Here is a 26126-nt window from a genome sequence, read left to right as displayed (position 1 = left end):
TGGGGAAATACCATATGGGATGTACATTGTAGAATTGCCATTAAGAGCAGCAGGTTTTTTGTGGTTGAAAAGAAATAATAAAACTACTTTGGTTGCTATGATAGTAAAAATTGGAGAGGAAAGTCATAGAATGCTTCTGAGCATTTTCAATAGAGTTGAGTGTGATTGAGTAAGTATGTGAGAACTACATGTATGTGTCATCTGCATAGCTCCCCAGTACTTCCCCCTCCCCAATAGGCAGGTTTACTGCGTTCAATAGAATTTATGTGGTCTATGATATCATATACGTTGTATAGGCCATACTTGCATGTATGCAACAAATTCTAGTTAGTAAATTAGATATCCTCTCTAGAACTTATGTACTTTGACAGTTCAATCTACACTGCAGGAAGGAAACTGCATCAGGGACAAATAACACAACTTTGATTGAAGCTGTCTGATTCAAAAGTGCCAAAATGCACATTATTGGATCTGCTACAAGCAAAACTTACATGTACAATGTATATGGATTTTGTATATGGGGAGGAGGAGATCAAAGAAAAGTAAAAGAAATACATATTCTGCAAATATTGAACATATTGGGGCTGATTTATTCCATTTTACCATCACATGATTTATAAGATGGGACATTTTACCCAAAAGAAATTCCCAAATGAATATTGACTGCCTTGATGTCTTTTGATCTCAAAAACCAACATCCTGGGCTCCCCAGTGTGGCACCTGTAGAAAAACAAACAAACAAGGCAGTTAGTAATGATCAGAGAGGAATCACACGTACCTTTCACTGCTGACGATGGTTCAAACTTCAGCACGCTTGATGTCGTCGCCATGCACACAGATCGCAGCACCAAACACACCATCACTGCCACACGTACATTCCCATCCCAAGGTCTCAGGGCAGACCCAAAACAGGGCATTTCCTAGGACTCTGCTTCCTCCTTGTGTGACAACATGCCGGTTCCTATAAACCTGTGAAGAACTTCACCTCAACAAGAAGTAAATCCAAAGCACTGTGACAACTTGCTAAACCTTTCCGTTGAGAATCCTGTCAAGCTCCAATGTTACATGTAGTTTTCAGCCCAGAAAAGTAAGAGTGACTGCTCCTGCCCTTGCTCTCGGCAAGGGTGCCGTTCCTGTGAGTATGTTCCAAGTATGTTATCCCTGGGCCTGCGACACATCCGACTGTTGACTAGTCCCCAGCATCTGGACAGCTCACAGTTAGAATGTCTGGCTCACACTACACCCCATACTGGTCCTGTACTCCGGGACAAGCCATGGATCAACAACTGTGGCAACATCCCAATGATATCAAACACAGACAGTCATACAACTCCAAATGTGCTGGCAATAGTCAGGGTTATGCTGAGCCTTAGTCTGTAGACTCTACAGGTGCCTAATGCACAGTTACCTAACATATGGATTTGATGGGGAAGTGTCAATAGCTATTGTAACCTAACATGCTGTACAGTACAATTTGGGAAGTTGTATACTTTTAGTCAATTTTGTTTATTGATTCATGCTTCTTGACAGCCATTGAAATGACTAAATAATGTTGAATTTAAAAAAAACGAAAATCTATGTATTTCTAAGATGTGAAGCTAAATCCATGTTACTTCCACAAATGGTCTGCCCCTAACCTGCTAACCAACCTTACCAGCAGGGAGTCTGGATCAGCCCATTCCAGTCTACGGGAGGGGATCTTTCATCTAATTTTATTATCTGTAGATAATAGTTGGGTTTATAATACATTTTTTTTGTATTATGTACTGCAAGTATTTGTTACTTTTGGGATGTGACATTCTGTGATCCACCATTTCTGCCACAATACAGGTGTATAGCTGTAAAGTCCAAAAGCATGCACCTAAATGATATTGCATAGTTTTCCACAACCATTTGATTTAATATTGATATTCAATCAATATTTTTTGTATCATTTATTCTCTTTCATATTATTCTTATTCTATTTTATATCTAATACTGTTCAGTTCAATCTAATGCATTCTCCCCCAACTCCATGCTGTATCAAAACCGACCAATACATAATTGTATCATGTTGTTAAGACCTTCATAGTTTTAACTATAAAGGTCTTAACAAATAATAAGACCTTCATAGTTTTCTGCATAGAAGATATTGAACTAACATATAGGGGATGTATGCACTTAAGGTAGACACAAGGCTTTTAAGATGAACAAATCTTGTAACTTAATTGTTGACAGTGCTTGTAATACACATTGTAAGGCACTCATTTCCTTTCCATGCCTATTTCTAGCCTGGATTTCTATTAAAGTTGTCATATGGCTGGGAATTGGGACCACAAGGCTCCAATCCTAGCCTGGAGCAGTTGGGAGTTCCAAGGTCTGATATGCACGCAACTGACGGGTCTGTTCATGGGTGAGTACACATACAGTTTTCATGAGAACCAACCTTACACACAGTCACATACAGGTCCTGGATCTTCATGTAGCTGTAATGGTTGGGCCCTAGCTGGAAATTGTGGTATTAAGTTTACCTATGGAGACTAGTGAGAAATTATTGAGACAAACTCAATCACGTACTTAACTACAAAGTTTCTACCTCTCCATAAATATCATATAAGATTGACTTTTCTGAACGGCTGTCTCAAGGACATGTCTATCCCTTTCTGCTACGGAAGTTGTCAGCGTCCTTGAGTAATATCAAAACCCCCAAATATATCCTACTCTCCCAATCTCTATAGCTAGCACAGCTCCTGAACGTTAGCACAGATAAGCTGTTCTCCAGTAGAGTGGGATTTAGAGGCTCTCCTCAGCTCAGCATGGGAAAATTCCTTTAAGAAACCTGACCAGAACACCCAGCCATCTTGGCTGACTTCTCCAGGACTCATCTCCCTGTTGCTAACGGTGACCAAGGAAAAGGATTATCTTGGCACCTTCTCTCCTGTCATGGCAAAGGTGAACAATTTCAGGATGACAGTCTTCGCCGCTCGTCTGCTTCTTGTGCACAAGAACTTGTCTTAAGGTGCCTTGCACGTGAAGCATATCAGCGACAAAAAGTATCAGAAAATAACGTTTTTGTTTTCCTCTTTATGTTCTTGCATAGACTAGGCCTCCACTGTTCATACTTAGGCATTTTAAGCATCATAGCTCCTTAGGCATACAAAGCTTACCTTCTAATTGGCCAGACTGTTGTCAATAATATGTGTCAAAACGAATTGCACCAGCGGTCCATCGTGCAGGGTGCCTGCGGGGCTGGTATGCAGAGAGGGCTCTCCGTAATCTGTCTGTATCAGTCTTCCAAGATAGTTGAAGGCAGAGTTCAACAGGAATGGAAGGTAGTGGCTCGCATACATGTGGTCAGGACATTTTAGGGAAGAGTTCTTGGAAACCATAATGTGTAAGATATGTTCATGACTGAACATATGGTAAAAGGTAAAGGTAGTCTAGCAGCCATTTTGAGGCTGTAGGGGCAAAGGGCTGTTGTTCATTGTGTCTAGGACACTGCAGAGTTCACATGCAACATTCATGTAGCCACTCAGCCATTGGATGCCACAACCATTGGAACTCTATCATGTCTCAATCAGTATTACCAATAAAAAATGACAAATTATTTTGTCCTTGGATATCTTTAAGTTTGTATCAAGTCACCCAGAAAGGAGGATGGAGGGCTATGGTGTAAAAATAAAAACTGACCTTTTCACCTGACATTATGGAAAACAAGTTGAGAGAAAAGAACACAGTGAAAGGAAAAACCAGATCTCTGATCTCTTACTTTCATCAGTGACCATTTCATTTAATGATAATACAGTTTTAGGATCAGGTAACTGGCCACATGGAACCTTATTAGACCTAGGAAGCACCTGCATGTAACACCACTAAATGTACTGACATAAGTCATAACAAGTTCCAAGATGGAAAAACATGGCACGAGAGTTTGTTTTAAGAGTTAGAGAGACAGAACCCTCAGGAATGATACAATCACCTTGGCATTCCTGCTGCAATTACATCAAATTGCCCGGCTTATAGACAACTGTTTCAACTTAGGCATCTCTCAGATGGCAGCAGTCAAGCAATATATCTCACCACCTGAGGCAGATCTGTTTCTCTATCTGCTTCTTGGAAGGTTCTCTTCTTCTGCATTGTTCAGTGGTTAGTGGCCCTGCCTCTGGCCTGGGAAGCTGTGAGTTTTGTATCCTGGCTGTTGTTGTTCACCCAACATGCATGCTACTGGAAAGGGTTGCAGTCTTTAGGATATTACTGTCAAAGGGAACTGGGGAATTTTGGTACAATGAACCTGTAAGACATGTGACTGTACATAGCATCTGTCCTCTCTGTCACCACCAGTGGAAGAATAGCTCTTCAGTCAGCTAAACTGCTTTGAGATCACTTTAATTTTCTTCCAAGGAAGGTTGAATGTACAGTATCATTGAAGAATGAGCTATCACAACTGCAATAAGTCAATATCATCAATGTTTTTACTCCAAGCCAAAGATGGAATGTCATATAAAAAATAAAGGTTATGTCCCAACTGTAAATTTAAGGTGGCCTCTAAATGAAGGTCAAATGTCATAGGCACCAGGACTGGTGCTCAATTTGTAGAAACATCAGCTGGAGACTGCTTGAACAAACTCTGACAAGCCTAGCCAGGTCACCAAGGTCTCAACTTTACCCGAGATATGTGACAAAATGTTAACATATTAGCTTTCCTGGCCTTCTTTACAGGAAAGTTTGTTTTGACTTTTTTAAGATGTCCACCATACGGACATAGTTACTGTCCTGATTCAGGTACAAGTTGTCCCTTCTGAGTGATTTCATCCATTAGGAAACTCCAATGTGGAAGGCAGACGTAGCCTCCGGCAGACCACATCACAAAGGCCATGTTGATTTGATTATATATTTGGATGACATCTTCTGGTAACCCAAAAACTGATGCAAGCATGCAAATAAACAAAAGCTTGTAAAAAAAAAAGTTGCCCTTATTACATATATCTGTAATATCAGTGGTCAAGGAGGTTGAACAAAAATTAAACACACAGAGTAAGATAGAGAATAATAAATTCTTCATTTTCGTTCATTCAGATCTCCTTCTTTGACTTTCAGATTGACTCTGGTATTCTAACACATCAGTATCTGTTGTTTGATATTTTTTTGCAACTTATAGTACAATGTTTACTCATTTTGCAGCTTTGTATGGTTTACAATATTGCCAACTCTTTTCTTAGAGCCTGACAAAATTTATGTGCGTGTGAAACAGACCTAGCAGCCAGTCACTCTGGGCCAAACATTAAAAAAAAAAAAAAAAAAGCATGCAAGTTTTATCATCACTTTCTAAAGTAAAGCATACTCTAAACAGGACCATACATGTAGCACCTCCAATTGGTCTTCTACATAGTTCTGTCCTATTGCACACCCCAGGCCATCAAAAGGTCATTGACCTCTTAAGATGATGAGCGACCTTGGCAGTGATAAAATTGCTGCTTGTGGTTCAAACACTTGTTCAAAAGGACACTCAGGAGAGAGGCAACCCTTGCCTTATCATGACGTGACAAAACTAAAAGGCTGGTTAATATGGCAAAATTGGTACTAATGAAAGTCAGAAGTTAGAGGCAGGGTTGTTGCCCAAGGCAAGGCAAGGGGAAGTTTGATAATGTATCCATTCATTCCAACATGGGTGTTTGGTGTAATTTGTTACAAATGTGGCTATTCCCAGAGGCCATGTGAGGACAGGTGTGAAAATGGGGAACAGAGGATTCCCCATGTCCTACTAGCTGTAAGTCTACATTGTTTATGACACTGACATTATCTTATGGTCTCATCAAGTGTCCCAAACACGTTTTTGATGATTAGAGTTTTTCTTCACGATGTCTGTTCCACATCAGATAGATGCTGTTCTTGGCTGGTATCAGTTACTTTACCCCATAAAATGATGTTTTATAGGATAATCAAAAGGAACTATAAAGGGCAACCTTGAACTACAAACTCAGAAGGTTCCAAATGGATGACAATGATGAACCCAGTGTAACCATCGACATATTAGGTCAATGACATACTACTTACAGGTCTAAAGGCCAACTGAGGCAGTAACAAGGCAATTACATGGTTGTTGATGATAACTTAAGCATGCAAGTTTGCTTGTTATGGTGAGCAAGACTGTGGACTGTCTCAACCTTTAGACTTTCTTCTTAACATGTTGATTTTTACTGTCATATTAGAAGATTACATATTACATTTTCCTCAGTTTCATGTCACGAAGTTCATTTTTGGGGGGCAAGACAGGGCAACATTTTTGTCCATCCCAACAAAATATTTCCATCACGGGACGGAGAGATAGGTCCAGGAGACAGCCCTGGAGCATGGGATAAGACATTGGGCAATTATGACTTTTGATAGTTCTGCTCTGCCACTCTGCTCAAGGCTGGTTTGTAATAATCAAGTGCTATTTAGTGTGATGAGTGAGAATCTTGTTCTGCCTGCTGACTCCACCAGTCCAGAGGACATGTCTACCATCTCCTGGCCACCAGGATGGTACATCAAACACATTCCTCCCCTCCCTGCCTTGTCTCACACACAGGCCCCCAGACTGGCAGTGACAGCTCCACGCTGCACTCACCTACTCCAGGAGTTCCTATGTCCTGTACTGTAATTGGTTTCCAGGTTTCAGATACAAATCGTCTCAAATGATATATGGAACTTTGTATTCCCAAGAATCCTGAGTTGTCAATTGAATTATTTTCATATACTGTATGTAGAAGAACCAGAGTGGCTACTGAAATTTCAAGAATAAGGACCCCCAGGATTCAATGCCTATGTATTGGTGATTTCACAATGAAAGCAACCTGAAAGAAAACAAAAATAAGTTAGCAGAAAAGACCCTTTGGTATCAAGATTTATCAGACTTCTTTAGGATGTTTTCTTGTTCATTTTTAAACAAATGGTTTTTCTATAGATACCATAGTGATTCATACATACATCATTTTAGTAGTCATTGTCCTCTTTTTTTGTCAAACTTCTGGTCGTTAAAAAGTCAACACTAAATTCAGTGTCAGTCTCTGACTGAAGAAACAATGCTGGAATATTAATCGCAACCCTTGAGCTTTCACCTGGAGTCTTCTACTTGCCATTCTCAAGTACAACCTTACATGCTCCAAAGAACATTGTAAAATGCTAAGCCACACATGAATGCTGTCTAGGTCATGACATACCACTTCTGAACATCTTGCCTAAGGAAAAACATCATGAAGACCTATTTCTGTTCACGTTGAAGAAGATAAAAGACATAGCTGAGTGGGGGTGACATGAAGAAAGTGTAGGAATGTACCACCTGTTGGACAAAAGGCCATTCTGTACAATCTGATTAAAATTATGGCCTGACCTAGTGCCATTTTAGATAAGGGTCTATTTTTAACTTAAAAGACCCAAAAATGTTTGCTGTATGTATTTTTAGCCCGTGTGTTCCTCTCTGAGTTTCACCCAACAGGTGACACATTCCTGTACCAGACCTTTGTCACAACTACTCAGTCATCTTTTATTGTGCCACCCTTTAGGCACACTCACAAATTTCCATAATAATGTAAATGTAAAAAGAAGACGTACAAATTATGCTGATTCCACTTTATGTTAGTTTTCAGTTAAAACAAATGTGTAATTTATTGAATACATTGTATTTCCGTTTTGTATTTTTATGTAATAGACTGTAGGAAGAATGATGTATCACTAATGGAGATCTTCATAAACCAAACCAAACATGTTATGACTGATGACCAAGATTGTCCCACTTGCCCAGGAATTTTTATTCATTTTTATTTTCATGGACCAAGACTAATTTTTACAGGTCCAAAATGAAGACCAAGAGGCTGCTGTCAGGTACCATCATGTACGCTATTAACAGGATAGCTGAAGCAGCTCACAGAAATCTGTAGGTCAATATCATTGGGCATCGTTTTCAAACCTGATTATCAAGTTTTTCCTACATTGTACCTTCTCCCAGTTCCCATACCACTGTGCTAACTCATTTCGGATTTGGGGCTCTTTTCCGTGCATCTTACAGCTTTCAGAACTGCCTCAGCACTTCCATTTGTGCTGAGGGTTGGCAAGCCTGCCACAGAACCTGGCTACCCTTGTCATCACCAATCATCATCCATGTCCGTTATCCCTGGGGGGCAGGACTAACAGTTGGCGCACACATCTCCAGTTAAAGAGGCAGTTTCTGCACCTTGGACCCTATCACCTTTATTCCTCGGTTCCACAGCCCCCTTACACTACACATCATCACACAGGTCCCTATTGGACTACTGTCATTCCTTTATCTGTCTTTAATACATTCAACAAGAACGTATCGTTACAAGGAAAGAGCAAATACTTTTAAAATGTCTTCAACTTTTTTCAAGGACGAATTTCCACTAGATAGCAATTGCTCAGTGACTGTTGGAGTTGATTTCATAAAGTTGCAGCCTCCAGTGGAAATTGGGTGTAAGTAGAGTTACTAATGAACCGTGAGACCTGGAGATCACTTCCACTACCTGATGGCTAGTTATTAGTTTCTACGCATGCTGGAAATCTAAGCTCACACAAGGCAACATTCACTTACATCCTCTTTCAACAGTTTCACATAACACAGCACTACAATACAAATCGCACAGATTTACTACACACACACACACACATACAATTATACACACACAAATTTGTTCCAAAGCACAGAGAAAACTGTGCAGTGACTCATCAGTGCTTTAGGTAATGATGTATGTCTATGTATTCTTGTTGATTCAATAACATGCATACAAAAATGCAAAGAGGCAGATTGGAAGAAATCATTTGATATTTATCCAGATAGATCATCATATTAATGTGACAGAAAATGATTAATTTGAAATTTGTTGTTAACAGAATGGAAGATTATACGATTAACAGAATCTATGTGTAGGTAAGACAATGCTGAAACATTAGCAATGGACTGACACCAATACATGTGTGGTAAATCATTGCTTACTGATAGTAAAAAGTTCTAGAATTCCAGAAAGAGTTTCACTCCAACATTTTGTACCACCATCTGTATATTTGAAACATCAGAATAAAACTGGATGAAATTCTGTTTGCTTCTTAAAGATGTAATTTTCCCAGAATATGGGTGACCAGAAATTTGATTCTGTAGTGCTCAGCATGTCTTGCCAACACCTCAAATCACAGGCGATGTCAGCACACAAGCCCACACCAGCCATACGACTGTTGTGCTACAGTACAAGTAGTTCAGAAGAAGGGACTGACGCTGTCTTGGTCCTCCTTGCCCTTCCTCTTGTCCAGGTTATGTAGTAACATCTGACTGCGGAAGGCCAGGCCTTTTGTCTTCTCGATCACCTGCTGGTAAGGTGAGATGGCCTGTGTGCCCATCACTACATGGCCCTGAGGGGGGAAAACAAGAGAAACTTTCGGCTCATCTACAGATAAAACTAAGTCTTACACATTAAGTGAAAGTAGGCCCATAAGACTCAAGTCTTGGGCTGACCAGATTTTGAAACTTAGAGAATCATTTGTTGCAACTTTGTACAGCTATCATAGTTCCTGCACATCTTCAGAGAAAATTTTAAAAATCCATGATGAATAAACAAAAACAAAAGAGGTAAGTAGCAAAAATAAATATTATCTCCTAGGCAGAGGTACATAAAGAGGATGGGAATTACCAGTTTGGAGTCTATTTTGGCGTCCAGACGGGCGTTACGGATCAGGTTGACAATCCAGCGCTCAGCTTCATCAGGTGTCATGTTCAGCTTCTCAGCAAGCATACTGCAGAACAGAAAGGCAATGGTCAAGAAGAGACACCTGGCATGAACAGAAGAAACTGCAGGCCCTCAAGCTACCCTCAAAATACATACATTAGTACACTGCTCTCTAAAACTTTTGAATCATAAAATCTCTACACAAAGTACTCATATTACCTGATGCTGATGCACTGGTGTATACGGCAGAACGTTTCAAAGATGAAAAGCCGTGCGTTCTCTATAAACTCTTCCAGACAGGCCACCAAGAAGAAGTCATTCACTAGAACCTACAGAGCAATGGGAAATGTTATTAGATTTAGTTTGTCCCAATACATAGATGTAAATCAAGTATTGTTTGCACTGATTTCCTGTAAGTTGACAACACTACCGGTCTTCCTTTTTGACCTGACATAGTTCAAAATATTTACATTTATGTCTAATTATGAAGCTTTAATCTGCACTACTTCAGTACTACAAAAACACCTCACGAAAAATCATTTCAGTTCATTTATTTTCGATCAATGATGATTGAGTTTTGGAGAAGGGAGAAAAAAAGGCCTTACTGTTTCACACTCCCTCAGCTTCTTCTGAGCTCCGTCAAAGTCAAAGTTGACATACAGGCATTCCAGGAACTCAGTGATGGGGTCTTGGTAAGTGTAAGATTCCTGGAAAGAAAAGAAAAAAATCATACTTGAACTTGAAGAGCAATATCCTCTTTTTCTATACATACATGTAATGCTACATAATCTATAACACCCTCCAAGTTTGGGCTTCACCTGAAGTGCCCGATGTTTGAAAAAAAAATAATTGAGAACAAGCAAAATCTACTTGAAGTAAAGATGGAGTCTACTAATCTACTAAACTGACAAAACATAATTTTTTTTGCACTTTACTATGCCTGATCACGTACATCTACTTCTGTACTTTCTGAGATCAGAAAACAATACGTCAAGGTTCTGAGGTTTGAGACACCTCCTCCAGGCACTGCTGCATGTGTCTCCAGGTGTGTACCCACCTGTTGTATGACCTTGACCAGGTCCTTGAGAACAGTCCGTCTGCGCTTGTTGCAGATGACTGCTGTTGTCAGATACCGGAGAATGTGGGGACACATGGTCTGAATGGCATTCAGGTACCTGAAAACAACACAGGCATTTAATGTTGAGAATGACTAAAGACTAAGTTTGAGGCCATTGGCTAGTCTATTCCATTCAATTTCTTCATTGTCTGGGTCTCATTGTCCTGAATCTATACTGACTCTAACACAAGTACACAAGGAGTTCAAATGCATCTCTAGCAGTGTTCCTAACTTACACTGGTACAGAGCCGATTGTAAAGTAGACGTTCTCATTACCTTGATAACATACTTGCACACAACTTATAAACTGGTACAATTGACACATTTTTCCACAATAATAGAGAATGACACAGCTAACTTGGCTATGTCATTTCAAAAAGACTACACTCACGAAGGCTGGTACAGGAACAGATCGATGATCATGTCCCTGCCCTTGGGGTGGTTGAAGAACACAAAGAGAGACCAGTGGATCAGCCATGTCCTCTGCTGGAGTACCTGGAGCTGATTGGTGAACGTCTGCAGAGAAAAAAGGCACTCAACATTAAACATCTCTTTGACAAAAACTAAAATGACTACATTTTACACCTTTCACAGGATCCTATACATGTAGATTAAGAAAGGTAAAAGGGGAGAATGATTAAGAGGTAAGTGCAATGTAAAGAAAGTACTAAATGCAAGAAAAGCAAAAAATATTGTAAAAAGATTGTGAGACATAGTAAACAAAATAACTAGAGACAAGAGACAAGATGAAAAAAATTATGTAAACCAAAAAAAAAAGACAAAGGGGTCCCTAAGACTCACGCTGCCATCGATGACATCCTTGAGCCTGTTGAGATCCTCCATGGCAGGGTCCCAGTTCTGCATCAGGATCTCTGAGGCCAGCTTTCCCCACAGGGAGTTCATGGCATTTTTGTCATCACTGGGGACCTGAAACAAACCAGGATGTTAACACAAAGTAGTACTGTAGGCCCTGGCTGTTGGGCAGTCTAACAGTCTAACATACAAGCCTTTTTTCAACATACAAAATGTGTATGATTGTCCTGACCCACCCAATATGGTTCTCATAGGCATGCTACAATGAGTTTAGGGTCTTAACCATAGTTACAAGTTACAAGCTTTAACTGGGAGCCTGCTCATGTACTCACCAGCACCCTGTGGAAGTAGAGGTACTCAGCAGCTCCGGAGTAGTTACCACACTCATACTGGAACTTAGCATAGTCATACAGAGTGTCCACCATCTTGGACTCAAACTGGGGGAGGGAAAACAACATTTGCAATCAACCACACTGATACATATTCTTGACTGGCTCATTAACTATCTAAAAAATTTCAAAGACGTCCAGTTAGAACAAAATCTCATATACTACATGTATATATACTCTCATGTCCCTAATAAACATACCTTCCGGAATAAACATACCCCCCGGACAAATCGTCAATATCTAATAAACGTACCCCCCGGAATAAACATACCCCCCGGAAAATTACCAAATTGACATGTATTTAACTGTGAACATGCTACTTCTGTCCAAAGAAAAGGAGATGATAAGCAGGTAGGTCTTTTTATTCATTTATGCCTAAGAACCACATCAGTTAGTTCTATAAGTGATGAGCTGAAGAACTATAGATATCTTGTTCGAATCATGATGTTTTCTCAATTTTTTAATAAAAGGTAAGTTGAAATTCGCAGTGAAAAATCTGCCTTAGGGTCACCTGAGTATAGGGGCCACGTAACTGAGGTGCCACGTAACTGGCCATGCGGTCAGTTTTCGTCGGTCCCTTGGATTTTTCCCGTTGACCTAAGCATTAAGAAATTAGTCTATAGCGGTCACCTGTCGAATGCGATTGCGGCCAGACAATTTTCAGTCCGGCCGCTATGCCAACACTGCCGTCACGGACGCGTGGCTGGCCGCGTTAGTCGCTGCGCTAAATAGTAAATTATCCACGAGGGGATCACGTTTTTTTTCTGTACTACATCTGCAAAATGTCGGTTCAACTTGGACTCTTTATGAAGGAGACATTGAATAAAGGAAACATTATACAAAATTATGTGATTTTATGCGAAGTGTTGTTGAATTCACGTGGCGTTTTTTTCTCATCGCAGACTCTTTGCACTTCACTTGCAGGTCACTAGGGGTCAGTGGACGACTCCACTTTTACCAAGGTTAAATATCGCAACAGAATTTCTGATGTGTAGCATAAAATACAGTGATTACGGTATAAAAACGATTAAAATCTATTAAATAAAAGTTAGTTATGTGAAAACTAGACTAAGGTTGATTTTTGTCAAAGAAATAAGCCTACGTTAAGAAAGTTTTATTTCGACGTGACCATCTCGGCATAATGGCACATGCATCTACAAAGGAAAGTTGTGGCGGTTTGATGCTTAGAAATGATACCTTGATACATTGATTTTAACCGACGAATTCCTGTCGTTTGGGAGAATTTGCGGCGTCAAAACTCATATCACAAGGGAAACGAAGTTATAGTTGTTATTTTTACGTCCAGCATTTATTATGTGAACGAATCACTCTTCCGCCTCGCTGCCGAAAGCGCATGGAACCACAAGACCAGCGGGAAATTCCTCGTGCAAGGTGCTGGTTTACGATGTAAACAGAGACTATAAACTACTACTAAATTAAAACTAAAAGTTATTTATGTAAAAATTGTATTTCAAAACGTCAGTGTGGTGTTTTATTTTCCCCCAAGAACAACATTTACTTCGTAGCGTCATAGCGAGATCGACCGAAATCACCGAAAGAGTACCGCGTACGCGTACACGCTCATGGAAATCCGCGCCGTTTCCCCCGAAAAATAAGGAATTTTGAGCAAAAATACCGCGGAAATATGGGCAGAAAACCCCAAAAATTCAATTCTTTGAGGGTCCTGGCTAAGCAAAGCCCCAATTTTCAGAAAAAAAATAAACGTACCGTCCAAAATAAGAACGTACCGGGTGGATTGTGGCTGAAAAAAATAAACGTTCCGGTACGTTTATTAGGGACATGAGAGTACTTACCCCATGGTTTCGTGCCAAGTAATCAAAGAGTTGTCTGCCATCCCTGAAAAGACACAAGCAAACATTTTTTTTGTCAACAGTCTTTATCAGACATAAACAAGGGCTGGATGAAACAAAATATTTACCTATACAGTATACTACAACAATGCAACATCCTAAAATCGACAAGTAACGGTCAACATGAGACGGTACCTTGTGGACTGGATCTGTCGGGCCACCTCAGGGTCTTCAAAGATCTTAACAATGGGTTCACACTCTGCCTGGAGGAACTTCAGCTGACCAACAACCTCCTGTCGCTTCTGAACCAGACCTGGAACACACACAAACACTTTCACTGAATACACAAAACTGGGTATACTGGGTCCCATCGGATCCTGAGCAATTTCTTCTCCACCAAATCTAAAACTTTTCAGTCAACATGCTTGGGAAAGAACCTTGCTTCAATAAAAGAAATTAAAAGCTTAGATCCAAAGTTTTGTTTCCAGCAAAAGCAAATGAACATCATATACAGAAGTTGAGAACTGCCAACTTCTTGTCTACTAGCCTCAGCCAAAATAACACCAACATGGCCATGCTGCTAGCAAACTATCAGTGAGTTATTGCAAGTACATGTACATAGATGCTTGAGAACAACATTATGGCATATTGCCATATTACCATAAAAGTATAACAGACACTCAGACAGGTATAAACAATAACATAATAACCAAGCAGAAAATATGTCAGGTCATGACTCATATTTCCAAAATGAAGGCAGTCATTGGCTTGTTGCAACTGAATTTCTGAACTTCTTATAAATCTACACCCTAAAAATACATACATAAAAGACTCCCCAACATCATCAAAAACTGAAACCAATCACAAGTTTTGATTACAAGAACAATGAATAGCTTCATTGGGGCAACCTTAAGTCAAGATAAGATTCTGCATGGTTTTCCTGAGAAATATGACCTGACTGAGGTCTGTGTGTACCTAGGTACATGCCCAGCGGTCGCTGCTGGCTTTGGACTGGAACCAAAGGAGACAAAATCAACATGGGTTCTGCTGCTTTATGTCATTCTAAGAAATATATCTGTCACATCTATGGTATTGGGGCTCATTTGCTAGAATAGGGAAATGGGTAACTAACTGTCTTAAGTTTTAAAAATCAGTCTAGCAGTATTTACCTATTTTTGAGCCATAAAACTGTAACCAACATGTAGACTTCACACGTGCATTAAGTTTCAGGGCCTTTCTGAACCTACTGGTAAAACTTCTTGTTGCTTTCCAAAAGCGTACAAACAATTATAAACCAAAACTTGCATGGCACAACAGCCAAGGTTTGCCTAACGTACAAGAAGCTCTTCCAGGATTATTCAAGCATAAAAGAAAAGTCTTACTGTCTGGCACGTCCTGGTCAGGATACAGGCTCTTCCACACATCCATGGCAAAGTCAACCTGACAAGAACAAACAGAACAAAGTCTGCTGATACACTGCACAAAGATACTTAGCTTTTAAAATGAAACTAGAAATTAACATTTGAAAGCAAATACCTATTTACCTTCACATGATCTAGCCTAACAAACTACTTCATTTATTTGTTTCTATGTACATATGGTGACCTGCCCCTCCTGCTTCATCCTGCCACTTGCTGCATGTTATTAAGCACCATTTTGGTAACTTTACCAGTAACCATAGTGATAGCCTGGTCAATGAAATGAAAGAAGAGGATGAAATGAAGCAAAAACAAGATGGTTCCCTTCCATGAGGCTACACAATATATTCAGAGATACAATTGATAGAACCAAGTCCCATAAAGCATAGAAAGAAAAGTCTTACCATGTTGGTGTTGCTGAGAAGGTCCAATTTCCCCTTCAGCAGCTCATGTTCATCATAGATCTGGAAAAAACACAATGATTACTCTGCTTTAAAAATACACAATCTTTGGTAACACTGTAGTGTAGGATCCTACAAATTATGTTTCTGTTACTTCTATGTCTAGTCTCACAAGCTCATGAGTTTGAGATAGGTTGATTACTTGACATAAACAGGCAAAAAGACATGTAGTATGGTTTTTCAACAGTGAAACCTTTGCTGTAGTTTTGTAATGGTTGCTTGCTTACTTGCTTAAGTCGAGTCCATCCGGCCTGGTTGCTCTAGTACAAAATGTGGTATCGTGACCCTTTTATGACTTATGTCCTACAGAATAATAATCTTTTTCTGATGCGAATTTGAAACACACCATAAACCTCCCTTTCCACTCCTATAGCATATACAAATTATGATGAATCCACCACGAAAAATATTATATATCATTAAATGCAAATTATTCCACTAACCACACTTTCTGCACTAGTACATTTTAGCACCAACTGAAATTTCTTAATCTTTACATTTGTCTACATTTCTGCAATGCGCATGTCATAAGATAATAGATTTGTACATGCAAATGATTTCCGCATAATATAATTTTGTAGGGTGCCCCCCTCCCACCTGCACGAAGGCGCCATATGCCGGCCACGAGTTGCGAAACGTCTCCCGTTATACCACCGACAAACTGCAAAGATATTACCCTAATCTTCTAGAAAAAGATTCAAAACATTCCAAGGTTGCCTTAAGACCAACTTACCCCTTTAACAGACAGGAATTCCAGCAGAGGAAAGACTAAATGTCTGTCCAGATACTGGCCCATGCGGGTCGTCAGGTCCCACTCCGCCATCTTGACTTCGGTTTAATGATAATTTTGGTGAAGAAGGGGGGAAGGGGGGGAAACCTTTTTAGATATAATCAATAATGATTGATAAGTAGGTATTTTATCCCAAAGGAAATGTAGAATATATATAAAATTTTTATATTTGATGTGCAAATATGGCATTGAAAGCTATATGATTATGTTAAAATTTAATGTACCAGTTCAAGTATACCGTTTTGTTTTTGGTTTCGCCTGTTCCGACTGCGCATTGATAAGTGACCTCATAGTTACGGTTTCGCGCCAATATCCCAATCATTTACAGATATTAGAAAATCATTATTTTGCAAGATTACTTAAGCATAACAATAATAAGGTATCTCATTGATTTAGGGTGGAGAAAGCTCATACTTGGTTGAATTGTGGGATGTTTTTATGCCAAAAATATAGAACTATTTACTCTACGTGGTTGAAGAAAGAGGTCATGTGTGAGTGATAAGACCAATGACTGATGTATCACTAGTCACTTTAGGTTGTTGTACTTGTAGGTGAGAAAATGCCGATTTTCCTCTGATTCTGTGGCATATTTCTCTACGGCATGGCGGAAAGTGGTTCCCAGAGTAGCACTGAGACATCTTTGAGGCAATCGAGGGCAAAGAACCGGAAAGAAAACGAGGAAATGGCGGAGACTGCGACAGGTAAAATTGTCTTTGATCTTTTCTGATGCCGGACAAAAATGGCGACCAAAATCTAGAGCTGTACTCTTCTTGTCTCGTCTGTCTGTTGATTTATGCCTTTGGTTGAGCCAAGCCAGGCTGGTATTGTCTTTGTATATATATTTATCTCAAGCGTTCGGTATGCTAAGATTTTAAAAAAAAGTAAACAAAACGTTTGTACGGATACAAATTGTTTCACTTGCGGGACACCCCCTTTTAATTTTTGATAGGGGAAAGCTTTGTAGCTGCACATTGGTGAGAAAATTATATATTTTTCTTTTCTTTTGTGGAATCCAAATCTGAACCATGCAAAATGAATCCTAGCAGGTTGAAATGGAAAGACACCATGCATAGAATGTTCTACATGTAAATGTAAATCCCATCCTAAAGCCACAGTCTTGATTTAAAATTTGAAATTTGTAAATGACATTAGTTCTAATATTATAACTTGTTTTTTTTCTGCTCTCTCACATTAGTATTGGGGTGCCCAGAAGGTGTCAGCCTTAGAATTAAGTCAGTGTGGCCTGATGTTAAAGCTTTAGATTTTCTGCTTGTTTCTGTACAGGTCAGAAGCCTGGTGAGGACATGGTCCCTGAGTGTGCAGTCTGTCTGCAGACATGTGTCCAGCCAGTTCGTCTGCCATGTACGCACATCTTCTGTTACCTCTGTGTCAAGGGCGTGGCCAATCAGAGCAAGCGATGTGCACTTTGCCGCCAAGAGATTCCCATTGAATATCTGGAGCGACCGGAGCTCGTCAAGCCAGTCAAAGTTGCAGAGGAGGAAGAGGAAGAAGAAGAAGAGGTGTACTGCTGGTTCTATGAGGGGCGCAACGGTTGGTGGCAGTATGATGAACGTACTAATGCAGAGCTAGAAGATGCTTACACAAAGAAGAAGAAATCTTGTGAACTACTAATAGCAGGGTTTCTGTACATCATTGACTTTGTCAACATGTTGCAGTTTAGACGGAACGATCCAAGCAGGCGGCGGCGGATCAAACGTGACCTAACAAACACACCTAAGAAAGGAGTGGCTGGGGTGCGGCTCCCGGCACCAGCTCCTCCAAGGAATGCCCCAGCAGATGGAGTAGAAGGTGCAAGTGAAGGAGCCACAGGAGGGAACAGATCTGTAACCGTCACAAGTAGAGCTACAAGTACAAAGTCATCTGGAGGGTCAGCTGATCATGATGAAGCCACAAGTGAAGAGAATGCCAACATAGCTGAAGAGGACACTACCAGTGAAGATCTGATGGACCAATCAGCTCATGGAATTGCAAGACTGTCTCCAGATTCATTAAGACAGCACACACCTACTCAAGAAGAAGATGAGGAGGATACCAACTCCTCAGGAGGAGCTGAGATGTCGGAGATGGTGCGAATGCTGCAGAGAAGTCATCTGGGGAGAGGGTCGGACTCCAGCCGCAGCGGGGTCCTGCAGGCTGTGCTGCAGGGGCAGATCAGCTCCCCAGCACCCGTCGCCATGGCGAGGGAAGCCATTCCTGGAGACTCGTCCGACGAGTCAGACTGATGCTAGGATATGTATTGTAAAGGACGTGACCTTTTCTGTTGTTTATTTTTGTGTGAAGCCAGGGCTCAGTCTGTGGCTGTGTGGAAGAATTATCAATAGGTTCCTGTCACCTCAGATTAGCCAGAGTTGACGTTTTATCTGTCTGTGGACAAACCTACCAGTCTGAGTCTGGGTGAAAGTAATCCAAATTCAATTGCCAAGGACTTATTGTATAACTAGAAGTTGTGACTTTATATAGAAGTGAAGAGGTAAAAGTTTGCCACACATTTTATATGCTTTTGATTTTCAGTCTTGTTGGTAGATAATGGGAAGGAGGATTGTAATTTTAGTAACATAGTAAACATACACAAGACTAGAGGATATTACCCCCCGACACTCACTATCTGGTTTAGCATCCGTTCTGTGACTACCGGTTGGATGTTGCGGGAATTCGTTCAACCATTGCCTCAAACATAACAAAATTTGTTGAAAGAAAGGATCAAGTAAACAAAAGTGGTGCAATCAATACAAACTGCTTTGAGTGCTTTTAACAAAATCTTATTTGTGTAAGTATGAGTTTTACATCTAAAAGATAATGTACTGACAAACATGTTGGTATGAAACAATTTTTTATAACTTGTGCAAGGAGCTACCAAAACATGAATAATCTGCTATGGTAAATGTGTAGAAACTGCCACTTTGATGAATTGAAAATTTCTGTATGAATTCACAAGATTACATCAGCAAGGACTAGGTATGCAGAGTTAAACTCTTAGCTGTCTGTGATGAAAATTCCATTATACTGTACTTATTCCTATACATGTACCAGCTAAGCTACATGTACAGTACAATAGGCACAGTAAGTTGAGTAACAATTGAAAATGCCTCATGTACTCAAGGAGTGAATGCTTAACCCTCATACAGCTTGGGAGTTGGTTATGTATCTGTATTTTTTATTGGTTAGAATGTGGGTAGGATGAGGGTAACTGTTTTACATGCATCAGAAAATTCAGAATATATACTAAATTTAGAAAAGTTAATACAAAAGCAACATCATACTCGCAGTCGTAGTGAATTGCTTGGTAAATGTAACATATCAAGGTGTGCTGTGTTTTTAGTACTAGTAGATTGTGGCAGATAGGGCCTTTCAAGTAATTTGTAGGTAAAACTGTTCCCCTTGCAACGTAAGCAATGTCAGAAATCAGTGGTTAAAGTACTCCCTTGGTACTCATACTTATACTTATATCAGCTGATTTCAGTGCTTTTTTTATCCTCACTTTAATTTTGCACCTGTAAGTTGCTATTTAGAAGAGGGTGAAGTTGCTATTTGGAAGAGGGTCATAGACTTTGCTTTTAAAGAAAATTCCAGATGATGTGAACTTGACAGGTGCTTTTGAATTTCTGGCAGATATGGATTGTAAAAGTCACTTATTTTGACTGCATTAGTTTATTGAAGTGTCTTAAGGCAAATGGGTTGCTTCATGTCAATCAATGGTAATTGTCTGACATTCATTGTTAGCTTGCAGTACTTGGATGTATTGGCAAGCTGCATGTGGCTTTCGCCAGAATGTACATGATGTAATGCGTATATGGTATGTAGCCTGGAAATGCGGCTGGTATCCAAACCGATTGTATCTGTCGAGTCTCTTTCATCCTCTTTGGTCAACTTTGTGTCTTTGAGTAACTGCTGTTGCATAAAATTTGGACACATACAATATATGAACACAAACACGACTGTATATGCTTACATTCCTGTATCATGCTGTTGCAAAGTGGCCAGGCTCAGTGACCGCTTCAAGTACATGTACAGATAGCACTATTTAGTCAGGCTATGGATAAAAATGTTGCAAACCTTCATTTACTGCTGAATGTGAATTACATATTAGTCAGTTTTCTCTGCTTACTGATTGAATAATGATGCATTGTTGAGTGTGTGATGCTTTATCATGTGGTGACCATGCAATATTCTGTTACAGCAAAATTGGCAAATAAAAGTCTCTACTGTGCCATCTACTTGACTGTTGTATTTTTTTATTGTGGGAAACATTTTCTACTTAAGGTCACATAACGTAATTCCAGAAAAAAAGTTTAACAAGAAATTTCAGTTCATGACTTGACACACTGATGATTGAAACAACTTTGTGAAGAATTCTTTGCATTACAATCATTTAGATAAACCAAGCTTGTCTGGAATAGCAAGATGAACAGATGTTCCATTGATGCTTTCACATCACCTCATCTACCCCTTGACCTTGTTGACTTACTTTTTCTGAAGGAACAATCTTACTTGACATGTAAACTGTATCTCACAAGTCTATGCATTGTTCTCTATGGTGTAAATTTCACCATTATGACAAGGAAATGTATCAATCCATAGCAATATAATCTACATGATCACTGGCACAATAATTACCATGCATTGGTTCTTGCATGACCTAATACTGAAGTGAAACCTGAAGGCAATTTCTTTCCCATACAAATAGAACACATATCCATCCAAGACAAAAGAAAATGGGGATGATGGAAGTTTATCTTATTTAATAACTCAGTGGCATTAAAGTATTGTCTACATGTACACATAATCAAGAAGCATTTCTAATAATTTTTTCTGCTATGTGGTTAAACCTAGATATAAAGTTAATACAGGTGAACGCTAATGTTACTACATGTATTACATAGTTTATGCACATGGTAATGAGTCACTTAAACTTTCATAAGAAAGATATAAAAACTGTACATAACGTATACAAATTTTTACAAAAGATTTCCAGATAATACTAGTGTAATATTGAAAAGGTGCATTCTCTAACTTCATCACATCATCATCTTAAAGGGTCCTTTCTGAAAGCTTGTTGGCATTCTTCTGTCTTAGAAGAAGCAGCAATAATATATATGCTCACGAATAAAGAAAGCCTCAAACAAACAAATTATCACTGCATATTGCATAATTCTGTGCAGTAAATCTTCATGTCTGAAGCTGTGTCAAACTTGAGTCATAACCTTTGGAAAAAATTTTTTTCTTGTTTTCCATGTGCATGGCAAGTTCATGCAAGCATAAATGTACTTCTCATGATTGCACACAAAATAATTCATGATGAATACTTACTAGTACCAAGGAGGTTAATCTCCTTGCTAGAACAACGTACATGTATGCTATAATATAATAATACACTGTACACCATACTGTTACACAATGCTGTAACCTGTGGCAGTTGGAAACTATTTAATCCTTGTTAATGTCTTCGGAATACTCAAGTACAATATCATTGTGTGAAACAACATCACTATTCAAGACTTTGTGCATGTTATACACGTTTTACATAACAAAAGTGTAATGGTGGACTGAGGCAAAACTTTTCAGAAAAGCAGTTACATGTACTGTAACATTGGGATAAAATTAAGCATATTACTCTTTATACATACATGTACATATATAACAACACTTAGTGGGTTAAATAAACATTAATAACTTTCACATAAAAGACTATCAAACAGTGACAGCCATCCAGAGCCATCCAAATGCAACAGAGCCTAAGCAGCTCTTCCAGTAAGCATCCCTCCCCTCCTTGGTGACCAGGAACGGCAGTGTTATTGCACACAGCACCAGTGTGGACGGCAGGGTCTTCCACAGGGGCAGCCTAGACACACGACCTCTCCCCTCAAAACGACCTCTGACATCAGGGTCATCAGAGAAGAACTTTTTCAGCATCCTAGGAGAGAAGCAATGATTAAAAATGTTGAATCAGTGACAAAAACAATTCATGCCATCCAACTACATGTATTTACCATATGCATCTATCATGGATGCCATCAGTTTACCACACTTAGACTGCAAAGGCCTTTTGTTTCATCCTATCTAATTTTTCCTAAATTACTTAAAATTATAGCACCAACCCTATATAGTATAGTTCTTCTGATCCTGGCCAGCTCTTGACATTTTCTCTCTTAATTGGCATGGATGTATGTGGATGTATCTTTGTTATCACATATCAAGTCAAGACCTTCCTTCACACACACACGCAAATCACTGACCTGTCCTTTTCTACAAATCTACCGTGCAGCCAGTCCTGCAGCGCCCCCTGTTCCTGCGGGATGTCCTGCAGGGGGATTCTTGTCAGATGAACGTGGATCCGCTGACTCTGGCCCATCAGGTAGTCTGGAGGGAGGACATGGTACAACAACATGTAAAATCAGCCTCTGAATTCAACCTCAAATTACATGGAAGGAATGTGATAACCTCTTTGGTATAGTGTCAACAAGGTCATGTTTATATTTCAATCCATACCTCAACTAATTCAGCAGTAACTTTGATGCCAGTTTACTCACCTGGCATGTCTGGTGCACGAGGTCGTCCCTGGGTGTCTGGTGTGCTGTACGCCACAGTGACGTCATATACAGCGGTGACATTGTCCCCCATTGCTCGTAAACACAGCTCTGTTGCTTTCACCCGCGGTGTCAAGACGTGTTCAAGAACTTCCAACCCTGATAACAGAATGGATGTTTGTGTCAATTCTAAACTAACCCAAACAAAACATCTTTATGTTGCTCCCAAATGCAGACACTGTTACCAAGTAAGCAAAAGGGGGAAAAACTGTCCTATATTGTTACTAACTTCGGTCCCCATTCATTTCTGTTCATATCACAACAATCCATTTATTCAGCGTGAAATATTACTGGCTGTACTTCAACCCTGACTTTGAAGTGCAGAAGTGTATATTCTGTACCATGTGCATGAGCAAACCCTTGGCTCTTGAGTATGGCATTTTTCTTTTCCGGATTGTAGCGAGTTCCCTCAGGAAATATCACCATGTAATTCTGCAATAACAATAAAAACACATATACAATACTGAAGAGCTCATATGTAAGTACATTGATGTACAGTAATCTGATGCCACACAGCTTCCTGAAGGTTTAGATATAACTTCTAGTCTGACCTTAAACTTCAGATACTGCAGATATTGTTTTCCTCATTCATTGTAAAACTTCCATTTATCAGGGAAATACATTTCCTATCCTGTTAGTCCAACAATTCTTGCAATCAAGGAAAATTGGTGACCTTGAAATACAGAAGACAGTGATCATGACTTACTGGTACAGAAGTATTGTTCAGGTCCCTTATCTGGTTGGCACGTCCCCTCTCATTGTTCCCTCCTCTCTTCACATACACACAGCCGTGCTGAGAAAACAAACCATGTTACAAAAGAACTTACATGAACAATGACAGACAACTTTTTATGAAATATTTCATGCCATCAAGTGAATAAATAATCTTTATTGAGACACGACAAAAAATAACTCTATTGTAACTATCTTAACTGGGATATTGTATTTGCTATGTCATTTGTTGAAGTTCTGATGATAGTTTTGAGGAATGTGATGATGAATTCAATCTTTAGTTTTGTTGACAATGAACTTGGTGTATATGCCGACCTGTCTGAAGTACCAGCCGTACAGCGGAAGATAGCGCAAACCATCCTTCAAGACATAGCGGACGTGCCCCAACATGCCTTGCCTGATGGCCAACATGTCTGCCACTGCCCAGTCCACTATCAAAGAGAGAGCGATTAAAGGGACATATATAGTTACATATGTAAAATGTACTACCACACAATCTGTAGACTGATAAGAGATGGGTATCTAAGGTAAGGAGGTCTGGCAGGTCAAGAGATAAGGAAGAAAATCAAAACTGGGTGTTGTAAACAAGATTCTATGATTAAACAGGGCAATAATCAAAATCCAAACTGTCCCTTATATGTCCCTTATGACCTTTCCAGTAGACGGTGATACTATTACATACTATTACATATTGATTTCATATTTGGAAAATGAAACAATGCTAGTACATAACATGAAAAGAAAAACCTTTGAAAATTTATTCTGTATCAAATCTTTGGTTACTGAACACTCACAGCACAATCAGTGTGTCTAGTGGAAAGGGCGTGAAAAACATTAATATCAATCATATAGCCTTCACACGTAACTCGACCTCGAGCATCGCTATCTAGCCATTCTTACCTGTGCACTGGTGGTTGGACAGGTAGATAATGTTCTCAGGTGGCATCTTGGAAGGGTCATCCCCATACAAAACAACCTGATGGGAACAATGAACAAAGGATGCATGAATAGAAGGCATATTGTTCTCAAAGACTTATTATGCTTTCAATATCCATTGTCTACTGATTAATGTAATGCTCCTGTGTCCTTCTGTAATACTGTAAATGCAGAAATGTTCCCAGTTGTTCTATGTTCACAGATTTCAGGTGGCCGTTTCACCCCAAACTAACAACCTGGCCTTGAACATTCTTCCATTACAGTATGTGACTACAGTATATGGCACTCATCATCATAGTCCTTTTCATCCTGACGGACGATCTGTCCACCGCCGATGGGCCCGTCTGTGAGCAACCAGGCCAGCTCGGCTTCTGCAAGGCTTTCCGCAGGTCTCGCAGCAGAATTCCGTAGATTGACATGGTTCCTGTCTCTTCCTACTTCTGTCAATCTCCTTTTTCTCCAGGGCATTTTCAAGTTCTGGCGCTACCGCAAACTAAAAACCACTGCAAACACTCCATATTCCCGCTAGCGCTACTGGGGAATTAAACCCTGACGAACTTAAATGCATTTACAGTAGACAGACCCTCCAGGCTTTAAGTAGCCTGGTAACACAGCTGTAGTCTGGCAACCAGGTTATGGCAGTGTTTGAGTCCTAAAAATCATGCCAGACAAATTATGCAACACATTACATGATCCCACCCCTGATGCTTATTCAATACTATGATGAGATGCATGAAACTTCACATTAACATATTTAAAAGGTAGCACTAGCACAATACATGTGGCATTGCTTTATGGCTTTCACTTTCAGTGCTATTCAATTAAACCTCATTAGTTCCAACATGCAAAACTTGGGGGGTGGGGGGTTGCGGTGGGTGAATAATTCAATGTGTCTGGGTCTCTTCCCCATCTCTGTATACAATACTAGTACTGTGAACATTGCGAACTGAAGGAAAATACTGGTCTACCTCCACTCCTGTGCAATGCTCGAAAAAGAAGAGCACCATGCTCTGGTAGATGGTGTACATGAAGTCGTCAGCTGATCGGTACCATCGCAGGGGGAGGGCCGCCGATAGGACCTTCAGCGCCGCCGACGTCAGGAAATACGGCGTGGCAGGCATCATCATCATCGCAGCGGGCAACATGTACCTCAGGGACCTGACGTGCACGATCAGGGTCAACATGCTCGTCCTGATTTCTTCAGAACTCACAGATAAAACATGTCATAGAAACACGTGCAACGGCTGCGAAATGATCTCACACCGGAAGTAACCCTGTTTTGGCCGGAAGTGAAAGGCAGCCAGTCTGCGCATGTGCGCAGGTAGTGACATGTAGGTGCCTAGCAACAAGCCACGCCCAACTGAA

The 26126-nt window shown here is 39.9% G+C and overlaps 4 protein-coding genes across 6 annotated transcripts in view; 1 reads left to right on the top strand and 3 right to left on the bottom strand.

The window, feature by feature from the left end:
* LOC118410428 (R-spondin-2-like) overlaps positions 1-1735 on the bottom strand; it is a 41489-nt gene extending 39754 nt beyond the window's left edge. The window contains exon 1 of one of the 2 annotated variants that reach the window (XM_035812145.1): positions 779-1735. In XM_035812145.1, coding sequence (XP_035668038.1) covers positions 779-917 — 139 coding nt within the window. In that variant the 5' untranslated portion in view covers positions 918-1735. The remainder of the gene's footprint in view (positions 1-778) is intronic. The other variant, XM_035812146.1, reaches the window with a different exon arrangement.
* On the bottom strand, positions 568-16616 carry LOC118410425 (eukaryotic translation initiation factor 3 subunit E-A-like). Of its 2 annotated transcripts, XM_035812141.1 has the most exons (15): positions 16432-16616; positions 15642-15701; positions 15202-15259; positions 14795-14830; positions 14015-14132; positions 13823-13865; positions 11952-12056; positions 11608-11733; positions 11198-11322; positions 10747-10864; positions 10295-10396; positions 9909-10018; positions 9654-9756; positions 9241-9375; positions 568-720 (listed from the first exon to the last, which is right to left on the bottom strand). In XM_035812141.1, exons 1-15 carry the CDS (start codon positions 16519-16521, stop codon positions 685-687), a joined length of 1365 nt encoding a protein of 454 aa, XP_035668034.1. In that variant the 5' UTR covers positions 16522-16616; the 3' UTR covers positions 568-684. The 2 variants fall into 2 exon arrangements, with proteins under 2 accessions (XP_035668034.1, XP_035668035.1); XM_035812142.1 differs by lacking the exon at positions 14795-14830.
* Positions 16617-16805: 189 nt separating this feature from the next.
* On the top strand, positions 16806-20719 carry LOC118410427 (E3 ubiquitin-protein ligase rnf146-like). Its single transcript, XM_035812144.1, has 2 exons — positions 16806-17189; positions 17773-20719. Exons 1-2 carry the CDS (start codon positions 17090-17092, stop codon positions 18729-18731), a joined length of 1059 nt encoding a protein of 352 aa, XP_035668037.1. The 5' UTR covers positions 16806-17089; the 3' UTR covers positions 18732-20719.
* A 35-nt stretch (positions 20720-20754) lies between these two features.
* Positions 20755-26055, bottom strand: LOC118410426 (1-acyl-sn-glycerol-3-phosphate acyltransferase epsilon-like). Its single transcript, XM_035812143.1, has 8 exons — positions 25730-26055; positions 24726-24801; positions 24141-24256; positions 23800-23886; positions 23435-23525; positions 23037-23192; positions 22743-22866; positions 20755-22420 (listed from the first exon to the last, which is right to left on the bottom strand). Exons 1-8 carry the CDS (start codon positions 25943-25945, stop codon positions 22198-22200), a joined length of 1089 nt encoding a protein of 362 aa, XP_035668036.1. The 5' UTR covers positions 25946-26055; the 3' UTR covers positions 20755-22197.
* Positions 26056-26126: the final 71 nt, after the last annotated feature.

Source organism: Branchiostoma floridae, chromosome 2 (genome assembly GCF_000003815.2).
Source record: "Branchiostoma floridae strain S238N-H82 chromosome 2, Bfl_VNyyK, whole genome shotgun sequence".
Classification (NCBI taxonomy): domain Eukaryota; kingdom Metazoa; phylum Chordata; class Leptocardii; order Amphioxiformes; family Branchiostomatidae; genus Branchiostoma; species Branchiostoma floridae.
Note: the sequence above shows the minus strand (reverse complement) of the source record. Positions and strands in the feature narration are given on the sequence as shown.

What these genes read in the sequence shown, in the direction of transcription:
- LOC118410425 (XM_035812141.1), bottom strand. Translation starts at nt 16,521, where the DNA reads ATGGCGGAGTGGGACCTGACGACCCGCATGGGCCAGTATCTGGACAGA. An exon ending in TTCTCAGCAACACCAACATG is followed by an intron (nt 15,260 to 15,641) that starts GTAAGACTTTTC and finishes TGTTCTTGTCAG; the next exon opens with GTTGACTTTGCCATGGATGT. An exon ending in AGGATGTCATCGATGGCAGC is followed by an intron (nt 11,323 to 11,607) that starts GTGAGTCTTAGG and finishes TTTTCTCTGCAG; the next exon opens with ACGTTCACCAATCAGCTCCA.
- LOC118410427 (XM_035812144.1), top strand. Translation starts at nt 17,090, where the DNA reads ATGGCGGAAAGTGGTTCCCAGAGTAGCACTGAGACATCTTTGAGGCAA. An exon ending in AATGGCGGAGACTGCGACAG is followed by an intron (nt 17,190 to 17,772) that starts GTAAAATTGTCT and finishes GTTTCTGTACAG; the next exon opens with GTCAGAAGCCTGGTGAGGAC.
- LOC118410426 (XM_035812143.1), bottom strand. Translation starts at nt 25,945, where the DNA reads ATGTTGACCCTGATCGTGCACGTCAGGTCCCTGAGGTACATGTTGCCC. An exon ending in ACGGCTGGTACTTCAGACAG is followed by an intron (nt 23,887 to 24,140) that starts GTCGGCATATAC and finishes TTGTTTTCTCAG; the next exon opens with CACGGCTGTGTGTATGTGAA. An exon ending in TCGTGCACCAGACATGCCAG is followed by an intron (nt 22,867 to 23,036) that starts GTGAGTAAACTG and finishes TCCTCCCTCCAG; the next exon opens with ACTACCTGATGGGCCAGAGT.